This window comes from Manduca sexta, unplaced genomic scaffold (assembly GCF_014839805.1).
Source record: "Manduca sexta isolate Smith_Timp_Sample1 unplaced genomic scaffold, JHU_Msex_v1.0 HiC_scaffold_226, whole genome shotgun sequence".
Classification (NCBI taxonomy): Eukaryota; Metazoa; Arthropoda; class Insecta; order Lepidoptera; family Sphingidae; genus Manduca; species Manduca sexta.
Window position 1 is genome coordinate 1 of NW_023593206.1, and position 20,178 is coordinate 20,178.

General features: G+C 35.9%; 1 protein-coding gene across 1 annotated transcript; it reads right to left on the minus strand.

Annotated features, from left to right (window-relative positions):
• Positions 1–2,731: 2,731 nt before the first annotated feature.
• Positions 2,732–18,461, minus strand: LOC119192023 (the record flags this gene model as incomplete). The annotated part of the gene is made up of 8 exons (XM_037445876.1): positions 2,732–2,780; positions 3,531–3,575; positions 4,072–4,116; positions 4,489–4,530; positions 5,712–5,756; positions 6,398–6,442; positions 13,805–13,846; positions 18,411–18,461. Coding segments are annotated over 8 exons (364 nt in total), but the record flags the coding sequence as incomplete, so codon positions are not given.
• Between the last annotated feature and the right edge of the window lie 1,717 nt (positions 18,462–20,178).

The window sequence follows — 20,178 nt, forward strand, 5'->3', positions numbered from 1 at the left end:
TCTAAAATCCAATATTGAATAACAATAGTTTGAAATAAAATGATAAACTAAACCCGCGAAATGATACAATAAAGATAAGTTTGAAGACGAAAATATCTTAAAACCTTAAGAAGTAATAAATAATAATACACCGTGATTTTATAGTCCTTTTGGAACCAAAATGTGGTTACTTAGAACAATTTGTAGGATAAAAAAAATAGTGAATTAATTGTACTGTTGGTAATTTAAAAATAGTTTTTGATGGTACTTTTCACTCGTTCGAGTTTTATAATAATAGTTAATAGTAGTAATCGTAGTAGTACGTGCGATTTAGTTGCATTACCACGAGTTTGAGGGCTGAGGATGAATGAGTTGTCACTCAATTGTTTACTCTACGCTAACGATCAAGTAATTCTTGCGTCATCGGTGGAAGATTTACAGAAGTTAGTGACAATTGTTGCTTTGGGAGAAAGGATATGAAAGTAAATGTTAGTAAGACGAAAGTTATGTTGTTTGAAAGGGACGATAGCATGACAGAATGCAATATTATAATATGAGAGGCTACAGCAAGTAAGAGAGTTTGTATATCTGGGTTGTGTTTTGTGATGGTAGGTATGATAGTTATATAGATAGACAAGTGAGTGTAGGGAATCGGGTGAATGGGGCGCTGCATACCTTTATGGGTAGCAAAGTGTCCAAAAAAGAACGACTGGCTATCTATTGAGGAGTGTTATTGCCCACTATGGTATGGTAGTGAAAGTTGGGTATGGCAGAAAAAGCATGAAAGCAAAGTAGTAAAGCAGTGGAAATGAGAGCATTAAGAAGTATGTGTGGGGTGACTATGAATGATAGCGTGCGGAATACTATGGTCATGGATATGTGTGGAGTGACAGAGGATGTAATTACAAAAATTGCGAAGGGTGTGCTAAGGTAGTTTGGACATTTGGAGAGGACGGATGATAAGAGACTGACAAAGAGGGTTTGTAAGGCGAATGTGGATGGAAGAGCCGGTAGGGGTCGACCGTACCGAACCTTCGAATGTCAGAGATCTGACTTTCTCAGTAAAGGCCAGGTCAAAAATACCCGGAACCGGCGGGAATGCATGAAAAGATTAATGAAGGTGGAGGAAGCGCGAGAAGTACGCCAGAATCGTGCAAAGTGGCAATCCATAGTCTCTGCCTACCTCTATGCGATAGAGGCGTGATACTATGTATGTATGTACCACGAAATCTCATTTATTATTCGTAAACGTTAATTTTAATGTTTATAAAAAATATTTTCATTTTATTACATTGATATTTTTTTTTAATCTCTATTATCGATACAGAATATAACATTTTCGGTTCTAAAACGACTATAAAATCACGGCGTATATTGTATAATTTATACCTAAGTGCATTAAAAATAACTTTACATCACAAAATTAACTAATATATTTTAACCGACTCCAATTAATTATGAAAATTTAGACGTATAGCCTAAAACTATAACCTAAAAGCGAAAAACGTAAAAATACATGCGCTGTATTAGGGTTATTATTTGGTCGGTATCGAAGCTATCTACACACGTGTTTCATTTTTATAGGGTGGGCTAAGGTGTAAACCGTCATTCCGCTAACTATATAATGTGTTATGTAAAGGGCGGCGAGGACAATTCCAGAATTCGGACCGATACTCAGCAAATCTCATCAGTTTGCGCGACTTTTGATTCGAACTCGAAATTTAATCGCCTTGGTCGTACCGTGCGCGGTCTACTGCTACTCCACCGACGCATTCACGCTATATAAGCTATCGGTAAATCAAAACATGCACGGGAGATGCCGCCTACATAAGCTAGTTTCTAATTGTAATGAAAGTATGAATGATATGTTAAAGTAAAGGGGAACTTAACATGAAACCATTCTTACTTTAAGTATTTGAAGTCTGATGCTCCTCCGCGGTAACAGGCCTGTGGAAGATACCTACCCTTCCTACTCATGACGGATGGAATGATTCGTGAAAATGAATTGAAGATGATTATTCGTGGAGTTTGCATGATTCAGATGGAGTGAAGAGGTCAACTTAAGTCTAAATATAGTTTCATCCTGTTATATTGGGGTTGGGGATTTTATCCTAAACCTTTGCGGGCGAGGCAGTGAGCAAAACCATGTAGTATATAACGGTAATATTATATTTTAATAATTTAAGGTGTCCTATAAATAATTTCCGTATTTAAAATAAATAATATAAATCCAATTCGTTTGTATATTGTGACTTAAAAATTATTTTATAGACAATCATTTTGAAAAAAAAATTATCTGAATGCAAATCGTTCACTCTGCATTCTTCTAAACGGGCGCGTGTAAATTTTAGGACGACATCGCGCCATGTACTTTGAGTACTTTTGTAGAGAAGGAATGAAGGAATTGGGATTTTTCACATTATATCGTTCCGAATTAACAGTTACTGTCCGGATTCCGTTATGCACACAAAGCATGGGGCGGTGATAACGCACCCATATACATTATATAGTAGCCCAAACCGATACATTACTGCTGCGAAACTTTAACGCAAGTAAGGATCATTTTTTAAAATCCTTAGGTACAAAAGAACCGCGCACCGCGTCTTAAACCGTTTAATACCAACAACATTTGTAAGAACTGCGCTGTCATATGCCGTCGGCTTCACGCGCGTGTTTTAAGCATTAGATGAAACAAAAATGAAATTATTTATCGGACACCTTGTACGTGTTTAAATGAAACCAGCGGTTATGCTTACGCCAAATTATCAGCAGACGCTAGCAGCTGCTCGAACGGGACTGGCCTGTTGAAAATAGGAATATTATACTAATACTAAAATTAAAGCAAATAATAACAGTTATTAAGGCGTAAGATGTTTTGGGATGTTAACAATGTACTTTATTTCATAAAGTAAAACCATAAATAAACTGGCTGTTTGGGGTATTTGATATAACTTTATTTTTAAATGTTAAGTTATATTTGGAATCATTATCTTTCTTTACTACGTTCATTAAAATACGCATCTGATATATCTATATCGTATTGTTAGTAATACATTTTCTCTGATTTCTATAATTATTTAAGTAATTAAACAAATCTATCTGAAATTATGTTACTTTTTCTGAAATTGTTACGAAGTCCCTATTCCCCTACTTCTTGCTCAATGTTTAGCTGTTTCATTTTAAATAATATCTATGTTACAATGATGTATGAACACAGGTTTACAATCTAGTATAAAACCCTGTATTTATGTATCTTAGCATCTAACTATAATATATGGATCGTTATATTATGTTCTTTATTAACATATTATTCTTCTTAATCGTTCCTCCATAACTGAGAATCGTGAATCCTTCTACGTTTCAAAATCTGTTTCCAGTTGATACGATCCATCGTCTGATGAAGGGCGGTGCTGGTGAGAATCTCCAACTGTCCGGAGATCTGGTCCAACCATCTTTTCGGAATTCGACCTCTGGGTCTTTTGCCCCAACCTTTCCATTATTTAACATATAACAATGTAAAATAATATAAGTATTTTATAAATACTACTTACTCCCAAGCACAGGCGGCACCCTGTTGTGGCTCTATCGGTATTAACCTGTAGAATAATACAATTTTAATTAATAGTTGTAAATTAATACAATATTATTAGAAGCTTGCCAACCCGAGACGGTGCCCAGAAGTGGTACAGTATGAAATACACACACACAACATCACGCATTTATTCCCGAAGGGGTATGCAGAGCCGCAACCAGGCCACCCACTTTTTGCCAAGTGTGTTCCGTCCCATGATGTGATAGGGGGCGAGCCTATCGCCATATAGGACACAAATTTCAAACTCCGGGTTGATACTGAGCGGAAAAACCCAAATATCAGTTTGCCCGACCTGGGATTCGAACCCAGGACCTCTGCCGTACCGCGCATGCAATACCACTACGCCACCGAAGCAGTCATAAAATACAAGATTAATATAATTATTATATCGAATAATTAAAAATAAAATGGGCTATAAGGTATAGATTACTATTATTTCTAACGGAAAGATTTCTGTCAATGTTATATCGTTAAGATTAAAACTAATTTAAGATACTCACTCGAATGCTTCAGAAGTGCTCGTTTGCGAATCTTCTTGTAGATTCCTGTTAGTTGTAAATACACTGTACAATGCAACATATGTATGGGCGGATAAATTGAAAAGGCAGGGCAAGCTTTGAATGGTTAACTTGTCATTATTTATTAAACAAAATATGACCTATAACGTGCCATTCAGGACCGGTTATATATAGATATAACACGGATAGCCGTGTGCCCCTTTTTTGGTAACTGTTTTATGACCCCACTACTATTTTCCCATGGTAAAGTACATTTATTACACATGTTAAAGGAAGTGAAGCCCAAAAAAGATACATATATAAAGCTTGGCATATTAGTCGCGTGCTACCATTGGCGCTCGCCATCGACTATATCTATTTTAGAGTCAATCAAAAAGTATAATTAAAAACAATACTCACTTGTAATTGATTGAAGAGCTCGGTGGTAAATCCGAAGAGGACCTGTTGAACATGTTTTATTTATAATTGCGGTAAAACTGCAGATATTTTTAAAATAAAGTTCTACATGGTCATCATACATTTTTAACACGTTCAAAATCACCTATGCAAAATGATTCGGCATTTCCATACATTTTATTCTGTTTTTTTTTATAACCTCTTTATTAGGAAGATACGTCGTCTGGTAATTGTTTTATTATAAAATAGTCACAAATTAAAACATATTTTTTTAATTTTGCACTAAAGTTATTAGTCATAATTTTAAAGTCTGTAGGCCTAGAGAAATAAAAATTGTGTTTCTAATAAAAAAAACAATTTTTATTGGTAGTAATGCACCCTATCACAGACATTCCTTTGAACTATTATTTACGAGACTCAGTTACTATCAGTTACAACTTACAAGTTTACAATGGATTACAATTTAGATGGGCCATAAACTTGACAATACTTTTAACGATTTTTATTTATTTATTGCACATATTATCATGTAAAGACGGACTTAATGCCAAACGTATTATCTACCTGCCAACCTGATGTGGTGTATAGATAAAAACATAGTAGGTGCACGTCAATACATTAAAAGTAGTACCTATGTAAGAACAAAAAATATATCAATATATATAAAAGAAAGTTGTGTTAGTTACACTATTTATAACTCAAGAACGGCTAAAACGATTTGGCTGAAAATTGGTAGGGAGGTAGCTTAGAACCAGGAGACGGACATAGGATACTTTTTATCCCGTTCCCACAAAAACGGGACGTGACTTAAAACGTGGTATAACAAAACGAAATTTGGTATGGAGATAGTATAAGACCCTGGAAAGGTTATAGGCTACTATCCCGGAAAAATATATAGTGGGACTTTTATCCCGGAAAACTCCTTCACGCGGGCGAAGCAGCGAGCAAAAGCTAGTATACCATAAAATAATTAATAGAAGTAATAAAATAAAATAAAAAAAGCCTTTTATTTCCTGATACATCATTATATGATATTGATGCTAACTTTACAATACTTAGTAGTAAAAGTAAAATAAATATGTCTACATTAAATATATATACAAATACAGATAATATCAAATTCGTAAACTATAACTTGATGATAATTCCATCAATTGACCCGCAAGTATTTCTCGAACGTTAAATTTGATAATAGATTTTTGTATTTTTTCGGAGATGTTACTTACCCAGAACCTCGTGAAGTGCTGGGCGCTGGCTCCTCCGAAGAAGACCTGTTGAAAATATTATATTACAGTTAGTAGTGATAGTACTGACGCCAAATAAAGAGTTCAAGATAATTTGGTTACGTTTACGATAACGACAACGATAGATAGCGTCGTCGTAAACGTTTATGATCGATGACGATTTCATGAATGGTATTGTTTAACCACAGATGGGATATATCTAAAGAATTCTTAGTATATATAGAGCGGAGATTGGTAAGGTGATCATATAAAAGTTTTGGCGTGCAATGGCTACTCAATCTACGATGAAATAGCAAAACATCACTGTAAAATACTCTATATTTTATTCTATATCGTGATTTACACTTTTTAATGCGCATTTTAGCATATTTTCTGTAAATATATATTTTTTGTATTAATATCTAAGGACGCTATGGCATCTTGTCACACGAACATTTACAATAGGACAATGACTTATTACCAATGGATCAAACTTTTGGAGCACAAATTTGGTCCTGATGTTCGATTATGTCCATAACTTATTATACTGTTTAATGTATTTGGACATATCCATTCAACTAATTATTATAAAGTTTAATGTCTTTGGATATATCCATTCAACTAATTATTATAAAGTTTAATGTCTTTGACTATATCCATTTAACTAATTCAATATTAATGATTCTTACCCGGAATCTGGGATCGGACGCTGCTGAGAGTCCTCAGGAGCAGATCTGTGGGATACATTTTAGTTATAGTCTTATAAATTGATATGAGTAGGGTAGCTTAGGTATTTGGAGAGGATGGATGATAGGAGACTTACAAAGAGGATAAGGCGAATGTGGAGAGCAGCCGGTAGGGGTCGACCGCATCGAACGTCAGATATCTGACATTCTTAGTAAAGGCCAGGTCAAAAGTACCCTGAACCGGCGGAATTGCATTACAATATTGATGAAGGTGGAAGAAGTGGGAGTGACCAGAATCATACAAAGTGGCAATACAGAGTCTCTGCCTACCCTTATGGGATAGAGGTGTGATCCTAGCACCCTAACTAGCAATTTTAATTAGTCGCTAACTACAAAACTGGTAACCAGTATGTACGTAATATTAAATTATTTTTTGGTTTTTATCGGTTTCTGAAGGCGGTAAGTATATTTTTTTGTTGAAATGTTTCTTTTTCATAGCCTTTAACATATTATTATCTAGGGGAATTTTCATCAGGGGGGTAGTTACAAAAATCTAGAGCGAATCAAACTCGCGCAAAAGAACCGTAGATCTGAGCATTGGATAGAAATTTCAAATTGATACATCTTTACTTTCTGAGAATAAGTTTCTTCAGAGACAGGCAGGCGGATAACAATGAGATCCAATACGGGTTACTTCTGAGAAACCCTAAAAAAGTCAAATCCTTTTTCCAATAAGCTAGAACTAATACCAAACCCGCAATGTTATGGCTTATGGCACTTGTCTAACGATGATTGTGCAGCGACAATAGCTAAGAACTAGAATCGAGTTCACTAGCACAGAGAAGCGATTATAGTTTTGTCGCTGGACTATAGCGAGTGTACGAGTGGACCCTTATTCATTGTGAACTCAGAACTCGGCCGATTACTTTACGTTCTTGAAATTACCACAGAATGGTAATCTGTATGCCAATTTCTTTCGTCTTAAACGCGACGCGGCGCGTTGCGTGCTTGTTATATAATAATAATAATAATATCAGCCCTGTATTATATACTGTCCTATTGCTGGCACGGACCTCCTCTACTACTGAGAGGGTTTAGGCTTTGGTCCACCACGCTGGCCTAGTGCGGATTGGTAGACTTCACACACCCCTGAAAATTCCTATAGAGAATTTAGGTATGCAGGTTTCCTCACAATGTTTTTCCTTCACCGTTAAAGCGAGCGATAATTTATAAAGACTACACAATATTTTTTTAGAAAAATCAGAGGTGTGTGCCCTTGGGATTTGAACCTGCGGACATTCGTCTCGGCAGTCCGTTTCACAGCCAGCTAGGCTATCGCCGTCTGCTTGTTATGCACTGTCAAAATAACTATCAGAGAATTAGCTAGTCCCTCCCGGCGCGTATTCTGAATCTGAATGACAAGCAAACATAACCCGAGTATTTTGATAGGTCTTGTCAATGCGATCACTAGTGGAGAGTTTTCGCCGGCAGCGTGAACGGTCAGTGATCACTGATTAACTATAGACATATATTATGTCTTTATTTGCATAAAATCTCCATCTATTTTACGTTTATTTTACTACATTTAAAAAAGTTCTTTTTATTTATTTATGACATTATTAATACCTAATTAAAAAAATATATTCAAAATATACTATTTATTTCGGCATTTTGCTGCTATGGGAAATATTTTTTTTTAACTGTTTTATAGACGACTAGTTGACCCGACAGACGTTGTCTTGTCTTAACTATGTATGAACGCGCGCATTCTGTCGATCGCTGACAGTTTGGTAAAATTAATATTGTCGTTAAGTTTTCTTAAATTTTCTAATTTTTCGCGCAATTTTTTGAATTTTTTTCTTTCATAAGAACCTTCTTCTGACAATAACAAATACAACAAAAAAAATAATGAAATCGGTCCAGCCCTTCATTCGTGATGGCGTGACCAAGAGAAATAGGGATTCGTTTTTATATATATAGAAAGAAGATGTCGTACAAATTACGCAATGGGCTGTTACAGTTATTTAGGGACTATATCAGCGGAGAAGGCTCCTCATGCGGGCGAAGTCGCAAGCAACACGTAAATTTCTTATATAAATAGCTGTCACTAGGCAATCCTGAATTTGTTTGTATAAAAGGTGTTACAATGTTCCGTAAAGCCGCGGAAAACACATTTTCGCATTTATAATACACATAGTAAAGATCATTTCTCCTTTTCCGTATAAGTATGCCTGCTAGGGCATAAACTAATCGTGTAGCAAATTTGGAATTGATTTTGAAGCTACATGTCCGTCACGTCCAGTCCGTTGAAATTTGCAAACTGACTTTGATGTTCAAATTATAATTCGAAATACATTTAACCAGGAAACTAATTATCCGTTGTGTTCCTACGCATATTATCTTATAATTAGATAATAAGTTAGTCAATCAAAGTGATCCGTAACTAGAATCATATCGGTCTTTTATCTAAATAATTTATAAAAAAAAACATTTTTAAATTATAATGTTTATTATCCTGATATGGAAAGAGAAAGCGTAATTGGTTATTTGATAATTATTTTTTGATGATGGAGGTATCTATTCTATCGTCTTTAGGTATTTTCTTAATTTGTTAAACCTCAACTGCAAATACACCACGCAGTCCCATCGTACCACATAAAAGTTGTAAGTGAGAGCCCCACATAATTTTAGTAACCGTTAGAGATAGTACAATACGTATCGCGTGACTAGCATTGGTATGTAATGTGTAAGTAAGGAGCCATTCTGAGAAGAGTTAAAACGGAAAGTGTTGAAGAATACTTTGTAATTTATTTAAAAATCTCGATGAATATAAATGCAAATAGATATTTGGGTTTTTTCTGCTCAATATCAGCCCGGAGTCTGGAATTTGTGCCCGATATAGCATTAGGTTTGCCCCTATCACATTCTGGGACCGGACAAACTTGACGAAAAGTGGGTGTCCTGGTTGCGCCTCTGCCTACCCCTTTGGGGATAAATGTATGATGTGTGGGTAAATCTCGATTTGACTTTGTCACTTACGCGGTATTTGGAAGTACTAGATACGCGGTATTGTAGGCTCTTTGACTATACAAGTATTGTCGTAGTAGGACGCACAACCTGTTTGCCGTCCCGCGGTGCCGTACTGTAGCACGTTCTAGATCACCGATTCCACGAACTCTCAACGCTCTTAATGCTCTCCCACCAGATTTTGACGTTTTTTCTGCTGATTGAAACGTGATCCAGTATGAATGTTTGCATTATTGTGAAATTAACTCATGATCCACATACTTCTTGTAGTTATTAAGTCGATTATTGATCTGTTTCATATTTTACTATAGTTATATACTTAGTCTGGCCATAAATACTGTTACACTTAATTATAAAAAAATATTACATTTGAATTTCGAATCTGTCATTTTTATACGATTGTTCATTGTGTTTTCTCATTTTGGCGCCAATACATTGTAAAATATTTTGCGATATTAAAATGGTGTGGGGTGATAAAGAGAACCGAATCGCTGTGATAGCATTACACAAAGTAGGTATGGAGCCAAATGCAATTTTTAAAACTCTCCATACACTTGGTATTAGTAAAATGTTTGTGTACCGGGCTATTAATAGGTACAATGAGACCTCCTCTGTTTGTGACAGAAAAGATCTGGCCGTCCACGTAGTGTTCGTACGAAAAAGGTGGTCAAAGCAGTAAGGGAAAGAATTCGAAGAAATCCTGTCCGAAAGCAAAAGATTTTATCTCGGGAAATGAAGATAGCACCTAGAACCATGTCGCGTATTTTAAAAGATGACTTAGGACTTGCAGCCTATAAGAGACGCACTGGCCATTTCTTAACTGATAATTTAAAGAAGAATAGGGTGGTAAAATCGAAACAACTACTGAAGCGGTACGCAAAGGGAGGTCACAGAAAAATTTTGTTTACGGATGAGAAAATTTTTACAATTGAGCAACATTTTAACAAACAAAATGACCGTATTTATGCTCAAAGCTCTAAGGAAGCTTCCCAATTAGTCGACAGAGTGCAACGTGGACATTATCCGACTTCAGTGATGGTTTGGTGGGGTGTTAGCTATGAAGGAGTGACTGAGCCATATTTTTGTGAAAAGGTATCAAAACATCGGCACAAGTGTATCAAGATACCATTCTTGAGAAGGTAGTTAAGCCCCTTAACATCACCATGTTCAATAACCAAGTATGGTCCTTCCAGCAAGACTCGGCGCCGGGTCATAAAGCTCGGTCCACGCAGTCTTGGTTGGAATCGAACGTTTCGGACTTCATCAGAGCTGAAGACTGGCCGTCGTCTAGTCCCGATCTTAATCCGCTGGATTATGATTTGTGGTCAGTTTTAGAGAGTACAGCTTGCTCTAAACGCCATGATAATTTGAGTCCCTAAAACAATCTATACGATTGGCAGTGAAGAATTTTCCCATGGAAAGAGTGCGTGCTTCTATTGATAACTGGCCTCATCGTTTAAAGGACTGTATTGCAGCCAATGGAGACCACTTCGAATAAGCTTTTTATATTTTTAATTGTTTTATATTTATGTATTAAACTGACACACTGTAAAAGTAATAAATGTTATTTGCAGTTAACAATTTTCTTTTTTCTTTATTACAATATTTATGGCAAGACTAGGTATTGTTATTATTAACTTAATTACTGTAACTGGTTTATCCGTTCTAATTGAAATAAATAAATTGTAATATCATAAAGTTAGGACAGATTGCATGTGTTAGAAGTTAACGTAAAAATTGCTGAACTTTGTGAGTTGCACATATTGCTCATGCTTTGACAATGTGATAGGCGATTGTTTATTTTACAAAGGTACAAAGTAGACATGGACGTGCTATAAAAATGCCGGCGACAGCGTGCTGATGATTTTTGATCGGCAGCTCAGCGCCGGCGGCGATTTAATGGAAAATGGAAACGTATTTGTGACGCTTTGGAATATATATTGACATGCAATAATTACTGTCATATGTTCGTAGATTGGAAGCTCTGGCGAATTATGCCATCGATACAAATATCTTCGAGACCCTATGTGACACTTGGGAAGAGTTTCTCCTGTTTTCCTGGTGCAATAAACAGTACCGCCCCATAGGCCCTCATTCGATCTTTATAGGTAACTCCGCGTACATTGTTATATCATTGTCACCGGTCTTACAACCTACCAATACACCACTTATAGAGATGGTAAGAAACGGACGATTTCCACACTGGGCCGCGTCCTATGGCCTACTTAAACTACCACAGCATAAAAAAGTATACTAAAATCCTTTATTCGATTTATTACATCAAAGACAATTTCATGTTCCCCTGGTAATATGCACGTCATCAATTTGGCTGCAAGGTTAAGTCTAAAGAATCAACGGTTCTTCTGGCATCTCTAGCGTATCAGCTACTAGCTGAAGGCCTTTTACAGTATACCGAGAATTTCGTGGGAAATTCTCTACGCGCCTCTTATTAAGAAGAAGGGAGATACTGGCGATCTTCAAAAAGTGCCTTTTACGTCTCTAATAGCAAGAAGGATCAATCCCGTATCGATTTGTCCTAGCACTCTCTTTCTGATTACCCTGAAAAAATTACCCACTGCATTCTAGAACCTCCTTCGGCTGTCCGTCAACAATCACCAACAAAACCTAGGAATATGCCCCCGCCACGACGCAAAATCAATTTTATTCTAAACTAGTTGCCCCGATAGACGCTGTCCCGTCTTAATTATGAATTTGCAACGCGCATTCTCTCAATCGCTGACAGTTATTTCAAACAATTGACAATTATATAAAATTTATATTTTCGTTAAGTTTTCTTAAATTTTCTAATTTGCCGCGCAATTTATTGAATCTTTTGTTTCATAAGCACCTTCTCTTGACAATAACTGCCAAAATTCCCACAACGAAGACACATCACACATTATATTTTTAAAAATAATTTGATTATATTTATATTTATTTCCTCCGCGTTAGCACATATTCATTTAATGAAGAATTATATAATTTTCATCAAAGTATTTTTAAGTTTTAAGTCTGTGAACCACTGGCAGTGGTGTGCTACATACGTGTTCCATCAGGACATGTGTCTTTGCAAGGTATTTCTTAGCATATTTTTAATCACGATTATTGGATACCGGCCAATCGTACTCGATATTTTATCTTATACTGCACAAATTAGAGTCCAAATGCATGTTGACGCATAGATTGTACCTATGCTGCATGACGATAAAGAAGTATTAAGAAGAAGAAGAAGTATTGCATCGTCTCCATTCATTGGCATTCATTCATTCCGGTAATGAGCGTGTTTCGATATGTTTTTATTCGTGCATTCTCTCGTGTCTTCTTTGGATTGATTTACAATAGCCGTCTTAATAAGATTAGTCTCGTTATCTGAACGAAACTCACATCATTAGTGTTCTTTATGGGTACACACCCACACCTCGCAGAGTGCGCGCCGAATCGACTGAACATCGCGGAGTGCGCACGGAATCGGCCCACCTCGCGGAGTGCGCGCGGAATCGGCCGCACCTTGCGGAGTGCGCGCGGAATCGAACGAACATCGCGGAGTGCGCGCGGAATCGGCCGCACCTCGCGGAGTGCGTGCGGAATCGAACGAACATCACGGAGTGCGCGCGGAATCGGCCGCACCTCGCAGAGTGCGTGCGGAATCGAACTAACATCGCGGAGTGCGCGCGGAATCGGCCGCACCTCGCGGAGTGCGTGCGGAATCGAACGAACATCGCGTAGTGCGGGCGGAACCGGCCGCACCTCTAAGGAGTGCGCGCGGAATCGACCGAACATCGCGGAGTGCGCGCGGAATCGGCCGCACCTCGCGGAGAGCGCGCGGAATCGGCCGCACCTCGCGGAGTGCGTGCGGAATCGAACGAACATCGCGGAGTACGTGCGGAATTGACCGCGTATGACGAGGGCAAGCCATCGGGTTGTTGTGAAACTTTCTATAGACGGATTGTATAAAATAATCGTATAATTACATTAAATTAAAGTGATAGTTTATATATTTTTTATAATACAAATCAAGCCGTTCTTAGCTTTAACAATACCTTTATCTCAGAATTTTTTAAGGAAAATTGTGTTAAATAAATTTTATAGATTATTGCAATTCTAAAATTTAGTTTAAGCTAAAGGCAAAGCTAACGGTTACGCTAAAAATATTAGAAAATCATATTTACGGACTTTGACTTAATTGTTTTTGCATTCGTAGGATCGATGGGGACTCTCACAATGGATTGTATCAGATTACACCATTACATGAATACTTGTAAATTCAAATGTCCACTTTGACCGGATTAGTTTGTCAACCAAGATCTCTCAGGACTTCGGTTTTTGATCGTCTTTAATATGTTTGGAGAGCAGTCACTCAGACGCTGTGCCAGTTATACATACCTTACAACGCTCTCTCCTTTCGGTTTTGGTTCGTCACCAGACCTGTAAGAGAAAAACAGGAAGATAATTATAAACCCCAGGATAGACAATATTACAAAATTACAGCCTAAGACAGCGATCTAAGAACTAAGACGAGTAAGATCCAACATGTAGAAGTTTGTGTTCTAAAGACTTTCGGACAGAACTATATTCATTTTATATAGCAAGTTAAAGCTAAAGTTCTATGATGAATTTTGGTATAAATTGGATAGATTGTATCCAAAAAATCGGTCTTGTTAACTATCATAAAATGTTTATTTCTGCCACAGAGCAACAATATATGTTGTAGTGTGTGCAGTGTGTACTTAGTATATAAGTCATGTTATGTATAGTATTAAGTTAGTATAATGAGGGCAGTCAAATAAAGAACCCCGATTGAAAGAACATTGTACCTTATGAAACTGCGCGGCATAGGAGAGTAGAAGAAATGAGATTGTAGAAAAATGCAGCACTCTTTTATTCAATGTTCTGGGTGGACTGTTACTGGATTGATCCATCGAGAAGTTAACTATCAGGCGAGAAAATTGCTCACTCACTTTTTTTCTTTTTTCAAAGGGGGAAGTATATGTAGCGACAGCGGAAGTATAAGATTGGATGAGTGTTAACTCACGTACGTCACGCACCACATTAGTATATAAGCATTTTGTACATAGAATAAATCAGACAAAATACCATCTCGTGTCTCATTACATCTTGCCATAAAATAATAGCAAATATATCATTCAGTTCAATAAGAATGGTGTTGATGCTTCTATGTATCTCGTGATTGAACGCGTGATTGCTCGTAAGGTCACAAATACACCTAAAGGCCGATCATTTAACTATAGATCTATACACCAAACTAACACCGGCTTGTAACTTTATAGACCACATGTACAGCGAGCTTGAATTGCTGAATGGAAACGCGCAACAGGTCTGTTCGTGGTTTGTTAATCCGCAATATAATATTGACTGAATAGTAAACGCTGTTTAAATAGTTAGGACATGCTGTCCATAAATTGGATTAGACTGTGGATATGTCTAATTCACAGAAAACTATATTGATGAATTGGAATTTTTTGCATCAAAACTGTTGAATAAAGATAAATTTAAAGGTTTATTATAATGTCTTTATAAACGCATTTAAAGGATACCTTTAAATTTACAATTATACTGTATCTGATTACCTTAATGATAAGACGGTTTGGAAAGTTTGTCCTGCACACAATGACCCACCATGTTAGCACACATTAGTAATTAAATAACTGCCTAAAATGTCTTTGTTACATGTCTCACATGCTTTCTTTTTTATAATAATGACATTTCTATAGTTCTAATTTGACATAATCATATCATATCTTAATGAAATGTAATTTTTGAAAGACGACCACCCGATCATGTTGTGTTTGCCTGTTCAATATCACTATTTTTTTCTTTTCTCATGATTGAAAACTATGATTGTAAATGTAGGCGAATGCACGCTGTACGCCGTTATTTAAGTATGAATCTATGTTCTCTTTTATTTGCTATCGCTAATTTTATTTTATGCCGCTCCAGGTTTAGTCGATTGGATTTCATCTTATCCCATGTTAACGGTGATGTGCGTGCATTAGCTTATATAACTATTGTGACTATGTACAAGAAAGACTTGGAAAAAATACAAAAGAAGTACTTACTGAACAATTGATGACAAAAAGCCCGGAGTTTCTTTCTGCCTTTCTTCTTCGGGTAGTCATCACTTAGGTAGCTAGTGAAAGGCTGGTAGGTTAGCTAGGTTAGGGCTCATGTCCTCGCCGGTGAGGATCGCGACGCGTTACCCTTCTATTTCCCCCTACTTGCCAGCCCGAGCTGGTTACTTCGGTTTGTACCTAGTCTTTTGTATAAACTTTATTCCTAATTTAAAATCTCATAGTTATATAAGTAATTTTAATAGTTGTTTAGAAATAATAATTATTCTTATTCTTTGTTTTGACGTATCATAAGTGCAACTTTGTTCGCCTACGTGATAAATAAAGTATTTTATTTATTTATTTATTTTATTTTAACATGTATTATAAATTTAAAGGTATTCTTGTAAAAGTTTTTGTTTCTTTTGAGTTTGTCAAAATATATTGTATAGTTTGTATAGCCTACGAATTCATAAATGTGAATTAAAGAAATCTTACTCAATTTTATTTATATATAGTCATAACCCAACAAAAACATCTTAGCTTACATCCGTATGTTTTTAATCAGCGACGTATTCTGGATTCCCTGATATTGTAGGTGTTTATAGAGTAGACATTTACTTAATTTTAGGTGGCTTGTTCCTGCCAACCCAATAATATCTCGATTATATTATGTATTGGTATCCTATCATCCTAGCCTAGTGTTCCGGCCGTGTAGGTGTATTACGTGCGCGGAGGACACCTTGTTGATGTCATGGCCTTGCGTCCCAGGTGGGGCAGTCATGTCTGGGTTTTATGCTTCGTATGAGTAGGTTGTCTGGAATTTGTCTTTCATTCCGATAGACTCGCTCCCTATTACATCAGGGGACAGAACACGCGTGGCGAAAATGGGTGGTTATACCTCTGCCAACTCTTTCGAAGATATAGGCGAGTCATCAGTCAAATCATATCAGTTTATCATCAAGCTAATTTTTGAACACTTACTAATTAACATTCCACGCTAACGCTTACATAATTGTAGGATTCATGTCCAAAATTATATCATACCTTGCTTACATCCCATGTCTTCACAAACATATATTTACACATTATGTACACACGCCTTAAGCTTTGAAAAGCCCGGAGAAGCAACAGTGAGCTCGGAGCTCGGCTTTCCATCCCGTCGGGCGCGTTCCTGCTAACGGATCAGGAATTCCGATCTCCAGCTATTCAGAGGTGCTGAATTCACATTTCATTTTGAAAAGACAGATTGCGGACTTGAATCGTATAACTCTTAAAATTTTACTTATAAACTTGGTTTAGCGTTAAGAGGTGGTTAAGCATTGCTTAAATAGCTGTCAAAGTGAAACATTGCCGGAGATTAAAAGTTTAAGAGCAAAATAGTCAAGGCGTAATTGAACATAGCATCGCGAAATTCTTATAAGTAAAACTGTTATTGGGTAGTGTTACTTTTAATACTATAGCTTTTAGGTAAATAAAATATATTTGTTTTGTTTGAATCGATCCCAAGGACTATTGGATCCCAGTCTATAAAATAGGATGAAATAGCTTCTTCTGTAATTCTCAGAATATTAATCATATAAATTGTTAGAAAGGTAAGAAACCCTATTTAATGAACCGTTACTTTCTATAGACTGGGACATCAGAAGATATAAATTACGGTGTATATTAACCATTTCAATTATGCGCAACAATCAGAGGGTGTTTACTGTTTATTACAAGTTGTTAAAATGGACCGGTATAATCCTATCAGATGATTGAAGATGCGTCTTTTACATATAATTTCAATAGCTTTAGAGTTACCAGATTTAAGAAAATGAATCTAAACACAATGTTCTTAATGTTAATTTTTCACCGTGAATTTTATTTATATCTTTTAAAGAAATGTTTATTGTAAAAAGAGACAAATTCCTTACTAGACAGTTCTAATCTTTGCGGTGCTAATCTTACCTGCTTTTAAAAGGTATGAATATATTAAAATTAAAAGCGGAGGCATAAATAACCAAAAAATACTTAATGATACGCCGTAAAAATTTATAGGATTAATAATTGTTATTCTTAGAAAATTTTATTTAAATCACTTGTCAACTTTGGACATTGTAAATAGATGTAAATATATTTAGGGATAAAAAAGGCAAAAGGTAAACCAAAGAAACGAGCTCGGACTGGTAAGGAAGATAAAAGGATAACGCAAAATCCTCAGTGGTGAGGAAGATATGAGCCCTAGCGAAGCTAACCTGCTAGTCATTCACTAGCTGCCTAAGAGATGACTACCGAAGGACTACTTCGAGCAGCAAAACTCCATCAAATGACAATTACTTTTTAAGTCCTTTATATACCAACTCAGATTAGTGCACTGGTGCACGCACATCACTGTTAATAAAGAGTGAATTAGAAAAGTAACCTGGATATGCATGAAACAAACACTAAACAATAAAATATATAAAATCGGATGGATGAATAAATATATGGTCCATTTTAGTTTCATCTACTACCATAAATCTAATGTTTCCTCATCGGGTTAAGATAATCCTATATTTTCTTTAAAATACTTGTGATTTCGTCATAGTTTAGGTGCTGTTGGCTGCTATCGGCCACACTCGCATTATCTATCTCTCCTATATAAATCTGTGATATAAATTAAAAATATGGTCTTATAATGATTTCTTATGTTTACGGGAATGTTAGACATTGAAAATAAAACTATTTTACGGATTTTTTCGCGGTTTTATATTATTATTTTCTCCCGACGTTTCGAAGACTTTGCAGCGTTCATAGTCACGGTCAAATATGATCTTATATTTTAAATAGCTAATTCATAATTATCTCTGCCTCGAAGAAGTTGAGGTACTGTCGGCGAGTACGAAGCTCCTTATCTCTCATAAGAGTAACTATCTAAATTAAGTAAATTGAGCACTTACGTTGACGCTGCGGCAGCCTCTGTGGCGCTCTTCTTTGGCAGATCGTCTTCCCTGTTTACAAAATAATATTGTTAGTTTTGGACATATAAGCATCAGAAGCCGTTAACTTTAGCAAATGCCGTCGGATCACTTTTCTAAACCAGCAGCTCTGCGCCGGTTTTCTTTAAGAAGGAATAACTTAATACTGGTTTTATATTGTTTGAGCGGACATCATCAGAAGCCGTTGACTTCATCAACTGCCGTCGGACTGAATGTGTGAAGAGAGGCGCTTGGCCAGTCTTCTTTTAAGAAAGAATAACTTAAATCATACTGCTTTTATATTATTAGTGCAAATATCATAGCATCAGAAGCTGTTGACTTCATCAATTGCCGTCGGAACAAATTTGTGAACAGAAGTTCTGCGACTACTCTAAGAAAGAAATTTAAATCATACTGGTTTTATATTATTAGGGCAAATATCATAGCATCAGAAGCTGTTGACTTCATCAACTACCGTCGAACTAAATGTGTGAACAGAAGCGCTTCGCTTATCTTCTTTAAAGAAAGAATAACTTAAATAATACTGATTAAAATCGCCTCAGTACATTGTCGTCATGATCTTGATTTTTAACATCATTAATTTAAATTTTCTAATTGAAAATAATATTTCTATCAAGAATTATAATATTTTGGCAAAGGTTTTACTGGGTTTAAAAATCTTTATAATTGGGATGATAAGTCTGGTGCGTACGAAATTCTCTCTTAGGTTCTGCCGCGCTATTTCTACTGCCAAGGAATGCGTAAGCGCCACTGTGTTCAAGTTTGAGGGATATTATAATTAATATAACTAATTAGTTTATCGTAGGATGCCGAGCGTTGGCCGGAGCCTTCTGATATGGCTATGTTTTAGGTGACCTATTACCTACTATGGCTAACCATCAGGTGGGTAAATTGCTTCTCCCTATTCTAAACATATAAAAGATAGGGTAAAAAATAAGCATGTGATACCTTAGTCCATTCTTCATTTTTTCCATTGTTTTTTATATTTTTTAATACGTAATTACGAATACACGACGCGATTGCGGGATTTTAATAGCATCGGTAAAAGTAATTGATCCACGCTATGAAGGCAGCAATGTGGAATAATATAAAAAAAAACATGAGCATACAATTGATGGATAACCGAATCATATTTTATAAATAAATTGGTATCTTGAATTAAAAAAATTTTTTGATTTTTTAGATTGACTTATAACAATTATTAAAACAATCACAAATATCTGGAAAATGTTTTTTTAGTTTAATATCATACCACACCTTAAAAATAAGTAACTGAATAATTTTACAGAAAAAAAAATTATATAAAGTGTGAGTTAATAAATTTTATTTTTTGAATAACTTAATAAAAATTATTAATTTTTAAATAAAATAATAAATTTTGTTTTTTCAATAACTTAATAAAATTTATTATTCTTTTTAAACAACTTGTTCGCGTAATAAATTTTATAAAAAAGAAATAAGTTTCAATTTTGATTTATTTCACAATAATAAATTTAAAATAAAATTATATTACACTATTTTAAATAAAAAAATTTCACACTTAGAAAATTTCACTCAAAAAATCTCACTAGAAGAAAGACAATTATCCAAGTCAGTGCTATAGTAGGAATTTAAACCGCGATGCAACGGGTCGTCCGTCGCTCCCGATGTCCCGCACTAGAATGAGGGTGTGCGCAGCGAGGGCGCGCTATTTAAAATGTAGCCCGGGGGACCGGGGAATCTAGGTCAA